General features: G+C 36.5%; 1 protein-coding gene across 1 annotated transcript in view; it reads right to left on the minus strand.

Moving 5' to 3' along the window:
- LOC106880245 (dynein intermediate chain 3, ciliary) overlaps positions 1–14,876 on the minus strand; it is a 61,195-nt gene that overhangs the window by 20,434 nt on the left and 25,885 nt on the right. Inside the window, exons 6-8 of the mRNA XM_052967807.1 lie at positions 10,908–11,021; positions 7,565–7,827; positions 2,379–2,558 (exon numbers count right to left, since the gene is read on the minus strand). Of these exons, the coding sequence (XP_052823767.1) occupies positions 2,379–2,558; positions 7,565–7,827; positions 10,908–11,021 (557 nt within the window). The remainder of the gene's footprint in view (positions 1–2,378; positions 2,559–7,564; positions 7,828–10,907; positions 11,022–14,876) is intronic.

The following is a 14,876-nucleotide window of genomic DNA, read 5'->3' on the forward strand; positions in this document are numbered from 1 at the left end:
GGATGACACGTAAAAGCACCCACTACACTCTCTGAGTGGTTAGCGTTAGGAAGAGCATCCAGCTGTAGAAACTATGCCAAATTAGATTGGAGCCTGGTGTTGCCATCCGGTTTCACCAGTCCTCAGTCAAATCGTCCAACCCATGCTAGCATGGAAGGCGGACGTTAAACGATGATGATGATGATGATGATGATATATATAAGGTGATGTTATGTTGCCAACTCAATATGGCAGTCCCATGAAAGGGAAGAATGCGACTGCTATTTAGCCCTGGGAAACACCGTTTCCAGTTGGCCTTGACACATTTTCTGTGTCCTTATGTTTTCAAACAGGAGAGATAAGCACCTCTACCCAGCAAAGCCAGCATCCAGAGACTAGTTTCAGAGTCATTACTCATCATCAGTCTGGAGTAGCATGGCTTGCTAGCTGTCAATGCTTATTCACCTAAGTTGGCAACATAGCATCACATTATCATGGTGATACTATATAAATCTCTCTGAGTGATTTAGAAATGCAATATTTCTATTTTCAAAATCAGTGAATGTATTTCACTTGAAATATATGTTTTCAAAGGCAAATAAGCACTGACAGCTAGCAAGCCATGCCTTTTTCTTGTTTTTTGAAGAATTCGAAGCGAGATTTTTTGTGCAAAGCCACTGTTGTTGGGTGGAAGTGACTAATGAAAAAAATGAAGAGTTACGCAGAAGCTACTGGAGGTCAAGACACCCTGGAGCCACATGTGCTGAAGCCGAAGAGGATGGAGTGGAATGAAGAGAAGATAACAAAATATTATGGCATGATAAAAAAAGAAGGATCAAACATAAAAATGACCCTGCCTGAGGAAGAAAAAAAGAAAAATGGAAAGCAGGACAGTGATATTCAGAACATTTTCAAATGAAGATAGGAGAATAGAACACACGTCGCAGGAAGAGATAAAGGAAATATTGAAGGAACGAATGGGTGAAGGAATAACTTTTTTTACAAGAGGAAGGAAATATGTGACTATAACAGTAACCTTTGCATCAAAAGAGGAGGCGAAAATGAATGATAACAGACTGATACTTGGAGAGAAATGGACATTGATGTTGAGCTGTTTGGGTAAAAGAATCGTCAGGGTCAGGGTGGGAAGAATCCCATCGTCGATAGACTCAGAATGGGTAATAGTTGCAATTTTTAATTCAGAGCTGGTGAAAGGAAGTGAAAACCTGGAGATTTGCATAGTAAGCAGAACTCAACAATTGAATTGATGGGTATATGGTATTGAAGAATATTACAAAGAAATGGCGAAAACTGTGGAATTACCAAATGGTGAAAAACTGGAAGTAATGTTGGAGTGGAGACCCCCAAAATGTTACAGATGTGGTGAAAGAGAGCACCTGAGAAGGAAATGCCCAAGAGCAGCAGTAGAAATGGTGGAAGAGAGTGTACAGTAAGATATAGTGGTGGAAAAAAAAGCAGAAGCAGAGAACGGAATATGATAGGAATTTGGCTGAGGTAAAACCCAGGAAAAGAGAAAGAAGAAAGTCACCGACGACAGTGGAAGTGAAGAAGTGTAAAGGAATGGAAGAAGAAACTCAACCCATGACAAGAAACGGAGAAAATTTACCAGTGGAAGTACCAGCAAAGGAATTAAAAGGACAGAGTCATGCAGACCAGAAACAAGACAACCCAGAAGTACAGAAACTTAAAAACATAGACACACAGACGAAACACGTAGAGTTACAGTCAAACGAACACACAAACAGACAAATACATGAACACACAGACTTAGAGATGAAGATACAAGAACACACAAAACAGCAGGAAAATAGAAACAAAAAGAGACAATATGAAAAACACAAACAAAAGGAAAATTATAGTGAGACAGGACACCCCCACCGTAAAGGAGTGTAAGAGTGAAAGACATTGCGAGAGACAGAAGAGATAAGTCGATACAATTTTGCAAAGACTGTAAGTGAGGAAAATAATTATTTAAACTTTTAAGGAAAAAAAGAAAAAATGGAAAAACAAGTCATTTTGCAATGGTTGAGTGAGCAGGTTTCCAAAATGTCTAAAAAAAAAAAATAATGTGATATACATTTGGTTGACTTTAATTTAAAAAAAAAAGGAAAAATAAGAAGTAAATCTTGTTTGAACATTTGTTTATAAGGTGTAATTATAGGGCAAAAGCAAAAAGGGAAGTCGCGGTTTCACCTCGGAGCAAGGCTAAAGGTTGTGTAAAAGTTAATGGTAAAGGAATACACAGTTTCATCTTGCAGAGAGGCTCTATTAGTGAGAAATTCTAGAAAATAAAACCAAAAAAAAGAAAAGGAACACACACTCACACATATACACTCACACACACATTAATAGATACATAACATATATGCAAATCTTACCTGTGCCTGCCAATCACCAACAGTGAGGAAGTTTTTGGTGAAAAAAGGGTTTCGTTGAACGGCATAGACTGGACCTGAATGCGCCTTGTAGATAGTGACAAGTTTTTCAGCATCTGATTTGGCTTTCCTGTTGCACAAAATGATAGTTCCATATTCGGTGCCAACCATAAATTTAGTAGGCTACAGTTTAGGAGAGAAGACAATACAAAAACAAGGAATAACATTAATTAAAGATCTGTTAATATTGATTTTAAATTTTGCCACAAGGCCACCGATTTCAGAAGAGAGAATAAATCGATTACATACATCAACCCCAGTGCTCACCTGGTACCAATTTATTGACCCCAGCGAATTTGAACTCAGAATGTGAAGACAGATTAAATGCCGCTAAGCATTTTGTCCAGTGCGCTAGCAATTCTGCCAGCTCGCCACCTTAACCCATTACCTCCCATAACTGGAATTTTTTTATGAAACTTTGATTTCTAGCATAAAACAGCCTTAGAAACACGCTGGAATGATCAAAATAACATTTCAAAATAACATTTTAAATAGAAATAAGCAAGATATTGAGTGAAAAATTAGCAAACCTCATTTGAATATCAGAGAAATATACCTAGTAGATATAGCAAAAAGGTTAGATATATGTAAATATTGACAGATAATTACGAAATTTGTAATTTTTAAGTGATCTCATATGAGATCACTGGTAGGTAATGGGTTAAGCTATGTTAATATTGATTTAAAACTTTATCATAAGGCCACCGATTTCTGGAGAGGGAGTAAAGCAATTACATACATTGACCCCATTGCTCAACTGGTACTTATATTATTGACTCCAAAACGATGAAAGGCAAAGTCAACTTCAGCAGAATTTGGACTCAGAACACGAAGATGGATGAAATGTTGCGAAGAATTCTGCCAGCTCACTGCCTTAACCTGTGTTAATATCCATTTCAAATTTTGGCATAAGGCTAGTAAGTTTGGGAAAGTGAGTGAGTCAATTGCAGTGACCCCGTTGCTCAACCAGTACTTGTATTACTGACCCCAAATGGATGAAAGGCAAAGTCGACCTCAGCAGAATTTGAACTCAGAACATAAAGACAGACAAAATGCCACTAAGCATTTTCCTGGTGTGCTAATGATTCTTATTTCTTTATTGCCCACAAGGTGCTAAACATAGAGGGGATAAACAAGGACAGACAAAGGTATTAAGTTGATTACATCGACCCCAGTGCGTAACTGGTACTTAATTTATTGACCCCGAAAGGATGAAAGGCAAATCAATCTCGGCGGAATTTGAACTCAGAACGTAATGGCAGACGAAATACCGCTAAGCATTTCACCCGGCATGCTAATGATTCTGCCAGCATGCTGCCTTAGGCTGGGTTAATATTAATAGTTGTGAAGGCAGAAAGCTGGCAGAATCATTAGCATGTCAGGCAAAATGCTTAGTAACTTTTTGTCTATCTTTACATTCTGAGTTCAACTTCTGCCATGGTTGACTTTGTATTTCATCCTTTCAGATTCAATAAAACAAGTGCCAATTTAGCACTGGGGTCAATGTACCCTTCCTCCAAAATTGTTGGCCTTGTGCTGAAATTTGAAATCTATATTATTAATAGATGTTAGTTTACCTTAGAAGAGTCATTTTTTCCCATAAAATCACATGCACTGGTTATGTTTCATTTCTTTTATTATTATTAATCAACTAAGGCAGTGAGCTGGCAGAATTGTTAGCATGCTGGGAAAAATGCTTAGCAGCATTTTTGTCCATCCTTATATTCTGAGTTCAAATTCCACCGAGGTTGACTTTGCCTTTCATCCTTTTGGGGTCAATAAATTAAGTGCCAGTGAAACACTGGGGCCAATGTAATTGATGACTAGTCCTCTCCCCCCAAAATTTCATGCCTTGTGCCTTTAGTAGAAAGGATTATTATCAATCAACTTATGCAATGAGCTGACAGAAATGTTAGCATGCCAGACAAAATGCTTAGCAACACATCGTCCATTTTTACATTCTAAGTTCAAATTCTGCCAAAGTCATCTTCGTCTTTCATCCTTTCACAATCAATAAAATAAGTAGCAGTTGAACATCATGTCAACTTCCCTTCAAAAGTTGCCAGCCTTGTACCAAAATTTGAAACCACCATTATCAATCAACTAAAAGCAGAAGCTGGTAAAATCATTAGAGCATCAGAAAAGACGTCTTGTGGTATTTTTACCAACTCTTTACATTCTGAGTTTAAATCCTGTCAATTGTCATCTATGCCTTTCATCTTTTTGGGTTGGATAAAATAAAGTACCAGTCAGGTATTGATGTTAATGGTATTGACTAAGACCCTCCCCTCAAAATCATTGGCCTTGTGCCTCAATCAGAAACCGTTATTATCATTCAACCAATTAACTAATTGATTTCAAATTTTGGCACAGGGCCAGCAATTTTGGAGGAGGGGGTAAGCAGATTACATCGAACCCCAGTGCTCAACTGGTACTTATTTTTTTGACCCCAAAAGGATGAAAAGCAAAATGAATCTCAGCAGAATTTGAACTCAGAACATGAAGACAGATGAAATGTCACTAAGCATTTTGCCTGGCATGATAATGTTTCTGCCAGCTGTTCGCCTTAACCAATTAACTAATTAACTCATCAATTATTTGCCCAAACAATCAAAGTTCTTTCGCCACCATCTGCAACCATCCCAGTAGTGTGCCATCAGCTGCCTCACTTTTGACAAACCAAGAAATGAACTCATTGATCAATCAATTAACTTAATAGATGTAGTAGTTTATCAATTAATTAAGTAGATAAATTAATAAAAAAGATTAGGTAATTAATTAATTTCTTTAGTGACAATAGTAAAAAGATGCAAAATATGATCAGTGCATGTGTTTTTATTGGCAAAATGACCCTCCCAAGGTACAACAACATGTTTCAACATGATTTCACATCATTAATCTTGCAAAACAAATACAAAAATGATATATGAATAGATTTACTTGACTAACATTCTTTCTACCTTGTTAATATAACATTCTTATTAAAGAAATTGTCGTATCAATTAACTGAAATAAAAAAAAACAAACAAACTATTTGTTTTAGAACCTTTCACCACTACCACAATCACAACTGTCTCCATCCTGATTACCACTCCTATCATCATCATCATCATCACATACATCAACACACACTATCATCACCATTACCACAACACTGCTACCACCACTACTACAACCACTAAAACCACCACCACAACTACTACCATTATCTCCAATACTATCTCTTCTACTAAGAGGCAGTTTCTATGCAACACATGTATGATCTGCTAGAAAATGCAATTAAATCCCTGGAGGCAACTAGCTCTAAATCAGCCCAGATTAAGCAGATCCATTATCAAAAACACTCTTGATGCAACCATCCTGTCTCTTTATTTTCCAAACCATACATCTCAGAGCATATTATTCTACATGATATTCTTCAATTTTTAAGATGACAGGGTTTAAAATTTGGTAATGAGCTGCACAGAGAGAATAAAGTTTTAAATTTGGCTTCTATTTTACTGACTATCACAGTCTGCAGGGATTTTTACACTATATATATATATATATATATATATATATATGTTGTGTATGACATATATTAAATATGTATTATCTATGGCAAAAAGCATTGGTGTGGGTACTAGTTCTATATAAAAAGCACTGGTGATGGTGCCACTTAAAAGCATCCAGTACACTCTGTAAAGTGGTTGGTGTCAGGAAAGACCTCCAGTCAAAGCAGACTATGGAACTTGGTGTGGACCCTGGCCTTGACAGTTCCTGTTCAACTCATGCCAGCATGGAAAATGGACGTTAAATGTTGATAATGCTGATGATGATGATATCTATATTGTTGTTATTATGTTAAACTGTTGTATGTCCAAATTTGACCAAATACATTTTTTTCAATATTTATTTTTGCAAGCAAACTATCATGTCTCCAGCTGCTTCAGATGCCAAGATATCAAAAATTGTCAAAGTATAGAACAAGGGTTTTGCTATGGAATGGTAAAACTATTTTTTCACTTCTTGACAAAGCAACGTTTTGGACTTACACCACTTTTGCATAATAGCAACGATATGTATTATTGGGCCATCCCATAAATAATGCAGTTTTTCCAATTGCATGAACTAAATTGCATGAACTAAATTGCACGAACATGGTGGGGAATGGGATAAACTACCTGCATCAACTTACTATTGAAAGCATGTAGTAATTTTACCTTGCATTTATTCATAGTGCAAGTTTTGAAGAATGCAGTTCGATTTTAACAGTTATTTTTTCAAAGCTATAATAGAAGTGACAAAGGAGCATATTTGGCATATTTTGCTTTCTGAGTTCAATAAAGGCAACAACACAATGGAAAGTGCAAGGAATATTAATGCAGTATATGGGGATTGAACAATAAGCATAAGTCAGTGTCAATGGTGGTTGCAGAAATTCCAAGCCGGAAACTACAGCCTAGAAGATGAGCCTTGTCCTGGAAGATCTGTAGAGCTCAATGAGTATGTCCTGCAAACCCTAGTGGAACAAAATCCCATCGTAACAGTTAAGGAACTAGCAGAGAAGCTTGGATTTGGTCATTCAACCATTCATCAACACCTGCATGCCATCAGAAAAGTCAGCAAACTGGGTCAATGGGTTCTTCACAAACTTTCCAAGTTTAATCACATGCAGAGAGTGAATGTGTGCTTGCTCTTCTTTGCTGTCATGTCTCATGAATGGACCTTTTTTTGGACTGAATAGTGACTGGTGACAAGAAATGGGTTATCTATAAAAATGTCAAGTGCCAAAGACAGTGGGTAGGTGGAAGAGTATTGTAGAAAATGAAGGAGAGTATATTTTAGATTGGAAAAGAACCTTGTTTATCTTAAATTTGAAAAATAAAAGAAGTATTAAAAAAACCACATTATTTAAGGGATGACCCAATATATATGTAATAATTAAATTATATATTATGCACTTCATTGTACTTTATTATGCACATGTTCCTCTGGTAGGTAGAAAAATTGTCTTGCATGGAACCAGTCTGTGGGACAAAAATGGTTGAGGACTGCTTGTTGTAAGAGGTCATGTGTACTGCATTCATGCCTAAAAATGAAAAAAAAAACAGGGTAAAAGAAAAAAGATGACATAAATACTCCCGTACAATAGTTGGTTCGTATTCTAAACTCATAGCACCCTGGACCTTTGTGGGATCTTGTTTCTTGGTTGGATCCAGCAGCAGTGTTTCAGTGGGTTCTGACATTTTCCTGTTGTCCCACCACAGAATTTTGCCATCTGATGAAGCTGAAAAGTACTCATTGCCAGTTTTTGACTGGATCCAAATAGCTTTGTGAACTGGCTCGCGGTGACTCATAGGTACAGGGGTCATCTCAACAGGACTGGGTCCCTTCCGTGTATCCCAATATCCTGCAAGTATATGTGAATCAAAAAATTAACAGGAGTGACCTCAAACTTTTGATTTTTTTGAAAGAAGTGTTACTATATTGCTAGCAAAAACACACACACACACAGATGCACACAGCATTAAACAGAAGAGGCAGAAGAGGTTAGGGAAGTGACCATGATCTTTGAGTTACCCTTAGTTTTGTGAGAATAATGTGGTGGATCACATATATATATATATATATATATATCAGTGGCAAAAGGTGACTTGGAAACCAGGACAAGCAGTCCATAATGCTAGCCAATCACTAAGGCAGAGAGTGGGGTAGTGGAGCCTTACTTTCCCCCCACCCCAAAAACCATTTGCCTTCTCTCCACCTGTGAACATGATTTGAACTATTTTTAATGTGAGTAAATGCACTTCTACCAACAGGCCATGCTTCAGGTTTCATATTCCTCTCCATTGTACTTGATGTTACCCTATTAGCAATATCCTAGCCATGATGATCATTTTTGGTTACAAGAGAAATCTGAGAAAATGATAGAACCTACAAGTAATGAGCAATCTAAAATTTATTTGTAAATCAGTTTAATTCTTCATCTCCTTTGGGCAAATTCATTAATCATTTTCTTATAAAATGTATCGGCACCAAGCTCTACCTTCATCTTCAAAAGTTCTTTATTCATGAAAATGAAGACCAAATTACTCAATCTCTCTTCACCTTAAGAACATCTCATATAATTATTTACTTGCTTTAATGAAGAAAGTGATTTCTCACAGGAAGCAGATGTAGCAGGTTTGGTTAGAATAAGACTTAGTAATTTTGTTACTTCTGCCAGAGACTGGTTTAGTTCAAGCTCCCATATTATATCTGTGACTTCTCAGATGCTTGACACTTGCTTTGCAAAATCTGCAGCATATACTGATTTCAGCTCACATGTCAAATCCATTTAAATCATCCAATATATTTTTATAGACATCCAAAGATGAAAATGCTTCCATTGAAAATGTTTTTCATAGGCATGAAAAAGCTTCAGATTCAACAATGCAACAAATCTCAACTCCTCCATTGCTTTAAATCTTTGCTCAATGTAAACAATAACTTCATGTAAAATGTTCTTAAACAAAGTTCTTAAAATAGCTTCTGGTATTTGATATTGATCACATTTCTCTGGTGATTCAGCAACACCGTCCAGAACCCGGTAGCAAAATTCCTCAGATTTGGTCTTGATATTGTAGTGAGCCCTAGGATTTGAATCCTTTTCACTAAATGATCCATTCACTATCATGACTGAGCCACAGTTGGGGTATGCAATCTTGTTGTGAATGCTATTTATCAGCTATTGATTTGCAGGAGATCAGCTACCAGTTAGAACATCATCTCAAGTATCCTTGAGATTCATGCCCTTTTCTCTAGATAAGTAGTTTCATGCCAAAAATCAACCAGAGCTCTCATGGCATTTGAAGAGAACACAACTCGGCTCTGGCTAAGTAAATCAAGAACAAAGCTTCAACAAGATTCAGTGTTCTCACATATTCAAGATGACTAATGGCTGAGAAAATACAGTAAAGTTGATCCTGATATCCTAGTCTCTCTACCAGTGAGGATTTGATCATTTATGTATGTATTTATGGTCAACCTTCTCCTAAATAAATCTGATGTTAAACATTCAAGAGTTTTGCTTCTGTTTGTAATATATGCAGCCAGCCTAATCTCACATCACAAGCAATACAACAGTTACACCTACTGCAACAATATCAACCAATTGTCACAAATACACCTTGAAATATCAAGCAAATATTTTGAAGAAACGCAAACAGAATTTCTGAGCCACTCAATATGGTTTCAAAAACCACTAATAAAAATTCAAACTAAAATCTTCTAGGATTGCAATGAATTTCCTTGCCTGTGCTAATTCTGAAGCACTCCAATCCTCTGGATTTTCTAATATGGTTGAAAATACCCCAGAAAAGACAATAATGTTGTAGGACAAAATTATCGACAATTGAAGCAGTATCAATTCAAAATAGCGTTTTTTATATCATGCTTAAAATAGATATATTGTTGAAAGATTTTTAAACTGCAGTATTCATCTCAAGAAAACTCATTCTCTAGATGTATAGTTTTTCAAAAACACAGAAATGAAGAGTATTTGGCGGCTAGTTTAACTGTCAGGGAAAATGGTAGAAATTGATATTAAGCAGTGCCAACAGTTGAGGGTATCAAATGATTCAACCATCGTACTATGAGGAGTATACAGAGGTGGTATTAAACCACAGGTGTGCTTATCTAACTACCTCATTACAACAGTGGTTAGCTCTTCTTGTGGAAAAATTCATATCAATAGTAAAATAACAAATTATGAAGACAAAGAGCTTCAGAAGTGAATTGTTTAGAAATATGCAGCAGGATCTACATAAACTCACATTTCTAAACTTCTACTTTTTTTGGTCATTAGACTGTGGCCATGCTGGGGAACCACCATGAAGAATTTTTTGTCGAATGAATCAACCCCAATACTTACTTTTTGTTAAGCCTGGTACTTATTTTATCAGTTTCTTTATGCCAAAATGCTAAGTTAGAGGGACATAAATACACTAACACTGATTGTCAAGCAGTGGTGGGGAACAAACATAGACATAAACACACACACACACACACATATAGATGAAGATAGCTAAGGCCAGTCTATGGGATTACCCTGGGTTTCATGTTCATAAACTCAAGGTAATTCCATAGACCAGCCTTATCTATCTTTATCTATAAACTATATTGCTCTATAACTTAGTGTGCTTCTTTTTCGGATCTAAGATTTACCGACAATACATACACACACACACACACACACACACACACACACACACATATACTTTATTAAAAAGCAGCAAAAATATCACAAAAACTGTTACTCAGAGATTCACGTTCACGACAGTGCCATCTTGTTACATGGCACCATCACCAGTGCTTTTTTATGTGGTACCTGCACCCACACCAATGCTTTTTTACATGGCAAACTACAATACTCTTCTTTCATATCAATATTTTGTTGTTGAATTGTCAAAGGAGTCTAAGGTGTTCAGAAGCCAGTGATGAAAGACTTACCAAGTTGTCCATTAAAACAACCACCCAATATGATATGACAGTCCTTTGGGTTATATTCAATGCACACCAATGATGAAGGCGGGTGTAGTGACATCTCAGGCTTGTTGGTATTTTCTACATACAAGAAAAATAATGTCATTAATATCACTGTGAGTTCAAGAAAATAACATCAAAAACATAATTAAAATTTAAACAACTATTTTTTTTTTTTTGTTAAACTTCTGTTAAAAATATTTGCTTTGTTTCAATTAATTTTGGAAATAATAAAGATTTTAGTGAAGCAACTTTGTCACATATCTGGAACAAAACTAACATGAAATTTTGATGGAAGGTTTGACCCTTTAACATTCAGATTACTCTGTCAAATGTAATGTTATTTATACTGTTTTGAATTAATCATACACTATCTTGTAGCTTTGATTTTCCATTGATGTGATTGTTTATTTTTAGAATAACATTACAGGGTAGATGTGTTTTATAATGTGGTCTCTGTATATGTCACCTTAGTGTCATGCACTAATACAGTGTGATATATATAGTACCGTGGAGGCGCAATGGCCCAGTGGTTAGGGCAGTGGATTCGCGGTCATAGGGTCGAGGTTTCGATTCCCAGACCGGGCGTTATGAGTGTTTATTGAGTGAAAACACCTAAAGCTCCACAAGCCTCCGGCAGGAGATGGTGGCGAACCCTGCTGTACTCTTCCACCACAACTTTCTCTCACTCTTACTTCCTGTTTCTGTTGTGCCTGTAATTCAAAGCGTCAGCCTTGTCATACTGTGTCACGCTGAATATCCCAGATAACTACGTTAAGGGTACACGTGCCTGTGGAGTGCACAGCCACTTGCACATTAATTTCACGAGCAGGCTGTTCCGTTGATCGGATCAACTGGAACCCTCGATGTCGTAAGCGACGGAGTGCCAACAACATATAGTATCACACGATAGAGTAGACACCAACTGTCTCCACTTGATATATTCCCAAACACTCTGCCAACAACAGTAACCAATCCAAAACAACTCTCAATGAACTATAACAACTTTTCAACAATTTCCTGCAACTCCACGAACAACACCTTTCAACTTCTTGTGATTTTTCATCTCTCCCTCTCAATCAAACATGCTACTACTTATACGAGTTCAGCTAGTCCATTCTCACAGGGAGTGTCATGATTCTAGCCATAACATCTCCCCTTTTGAGATTTGACTTCTGTAGGAAGTGCAAATTGTTTATTTGATTTTATTCTTTCTTTTTTTCATCATCACCTCCCTCTTTTGTGAGATTTTAATTTCCTCAGAAGTTTTAATACTTCTTTCACTTAGGGGCTATTTCTAGTCGTTTTGTTTATGTTTTCTATTGCTGATCCACCTAGGTTCAGCTACTTTTGCCGTTGGAACATTGAACAAATCATAATAAATTTTCATCAGTATTTCTTCTCTTTCTCTGGTATGTTTAGACTTCAACTGGTTCAAATGTCATCTGTGCTCTCCTATTTGACTTTTTATTATGTACATCATATTGCCTATTCTTTTCATCACTATACCAACCTCCCAACCTTGTCTTCCATTCTTATATATTTTGAAAAGAACTTTATCCCCCACATTAAAATACTTTGTCGTGTTTCTTGGGTTTTCCCTATAATTTTTTTTTTTTCTTTGTAGGTAATAATTTATCAGAAATTGATTTTATCTTCCAGGACAACTTGCCTGAACAAGTGTTCAGGTTAGGTGTTAGCCTGTAAACCCTTAAGAATTGACTTAGTACTGCATCATTGCTTAACTCATTTCCTGACGTTTTTTAGTGCTCGCTTAAATGTGTCTATGAACCTTTCTGCTTGCTATTTGATCTTGGGTGACGCAGTAGAGTAGGGATGTGATTGACTGCATACCTCTTGCAGAAATTTTAAAATTCATACCCCGAAAACTGTATTCTGTTATCCGATACTACGGTGTCTGAGACGTCACATCATGCAAAAAGTTTGTGAAGAAATCTTATTGTTACCTTCGAGGTTGGTTGACTGCATTTATATATCTCCAGCCATTTGGTATAGCTGTTTACTATGATCAGACAATACGCGCTGTTCACCAGTCCAGCAAAATCTATATGTAGTCTAGACCACAGACTGTCTGTCTTCGGCCACGATTGGAATTTCACCAGTGGTGACTTTGCTGTGAAAGCACAACCTCTGCAGAATTTCACCAATTGTTCAATATCATGGTCTATAGTAGGCCAATACACATAACTCCTCATTATTGATTTCATTCTTGAAATCCCTGGGTGTCCCATATGAAATTCACTTAATACACACTGGCACAACTCTTTGTGCATACATCAACACATTATCAAACAGAGAAAAATGGTTCATATTTGTGTTACATATATTTTTATTTTCTTTTACCTTCAATGTTTCTTTCCTCTTTGCAATGAATTTGTCATTCTCCAATTCTAATTTTATATCTTGAACAGTTACTGGCAGCTCCCAAATGATGTTACACAAAATGTTCTTTATTGCATTTTCAAACTCACAATGTGGCAATCACAGTATCTTTGAATAGTTTCGTATTTTTTGGAATTAACCCTGATAAGCAATCTGCATGGCCTAACCTCTTGGATATACTCCAGCTTAAAGTCGTAATTCAACAGTATTGTACCCCAGCATTGTAACCTATTTGCAGTATGGTTAGGAATTCCTTTCTTCAAATTAAAAATTGATAATAATTACCGGTGATCAGTTTGTAGCCGAAAAATTCTACTGTGCAAAAATCTGTGAAATTTCTTCATGGTGAAAATGATCACTAGAGCTTCTTTCTCAATTTGACTATAGTTTCTCTCTTCCACTATCAGAAAATATGAGGCATGAACCGCTGCCTTCATATTGCCATCTTTGTATTTGTGTAGCATCACTACTCCTATACTGTATTCAGAAGCATCAGAAGCTACAACAATCTCTGTTGCAGAATCAAAATGAGCCAGCAACAATTTCAATATATTATATACTTTATTAGCAAATCATTTAATGGAGCTCTCAATTCATGCATATTTGGTATATAATTTTGGTAATAATTTGCTAGACCTAGAAAAGCTTGTAAGGTCGTTATATTAGCCGGGGGGATATTTTTAATTGCGTCTGCCCTCGACAGGTCCGGTTGTCGTCGTCCATTCCTGTTGATAATTTGTCCTTAATACTTAATTTTAGGTAAGAAAAATTCACATTTTTCCTCACTCAGTGTGAAACCGTAATCTCTTATTTTTTCGAAAACACATTTTACATGCTCAACATGCTGATCCCGAGATTCAATTTTAATTAATATTTCATCCAGGTATGGAATTTCAAATTCATAGTCGGCTAACATTGCATTCATAACCTGTTGGAAAATTGCAAATGTGACCTTTAGACCAAATTGTAATCTGTTATATTCATATAGTCCTTTATACGTATTCACTGTTACAAGCTTTCCTCGTCTACTCTAATTTGTAGGTACACATTGAAGAGATCCAGTTTTGAAAATATCTTGCCCCTGTTTAACTTCACAAAAATATCCTCTAGAGTAGGTACTGGATAGTGACACATTTTCAGACATTCATTCAAGCCAATGGAAATATCAGTACACACCCTGATTTTGTTATTCTCTTAACGTAGTTCTCTGGGATATTCAGCGTGACACAGAGTGACAAGGCTGACCCTTTGAATTACAGGCACAACAGAAACAGGAAGTAAGAGTGAGAGAAAGTTGTGGTGAAAGAGTACAGCAGGGTTCGCCACTATCCCCTGCCGGTGCCTCGTGGAGCTTTAGGCGCTTTCGCTCAATAAACACAATGCCCGGTCTGGGAATCGAAACCACGATCCTATGACCACAAGTCCGCTACCCTATCCACTGGGCCATTGCACCTCCACATATACATACATCTATACATACATACATACAAACATACATACATACATACATACATATATATATATGTATACATA

This window comes from Octopus bimaculoides, chromosome 5, assembly GCF_001194135.2.
Source record: "Octopus bimaculoides isolate UCB-OBI-ISO-001 chromosome 5, ASM119413v2, whole genome shotgun sequence".
Classification (NCBI taxonomy): domain Eukaryota; kingdom Metazoa; phylum Mollusca; class Cephalopoda; order Octopoda; family Octopodidae; genus Octopus; species Octopus bimaculoides.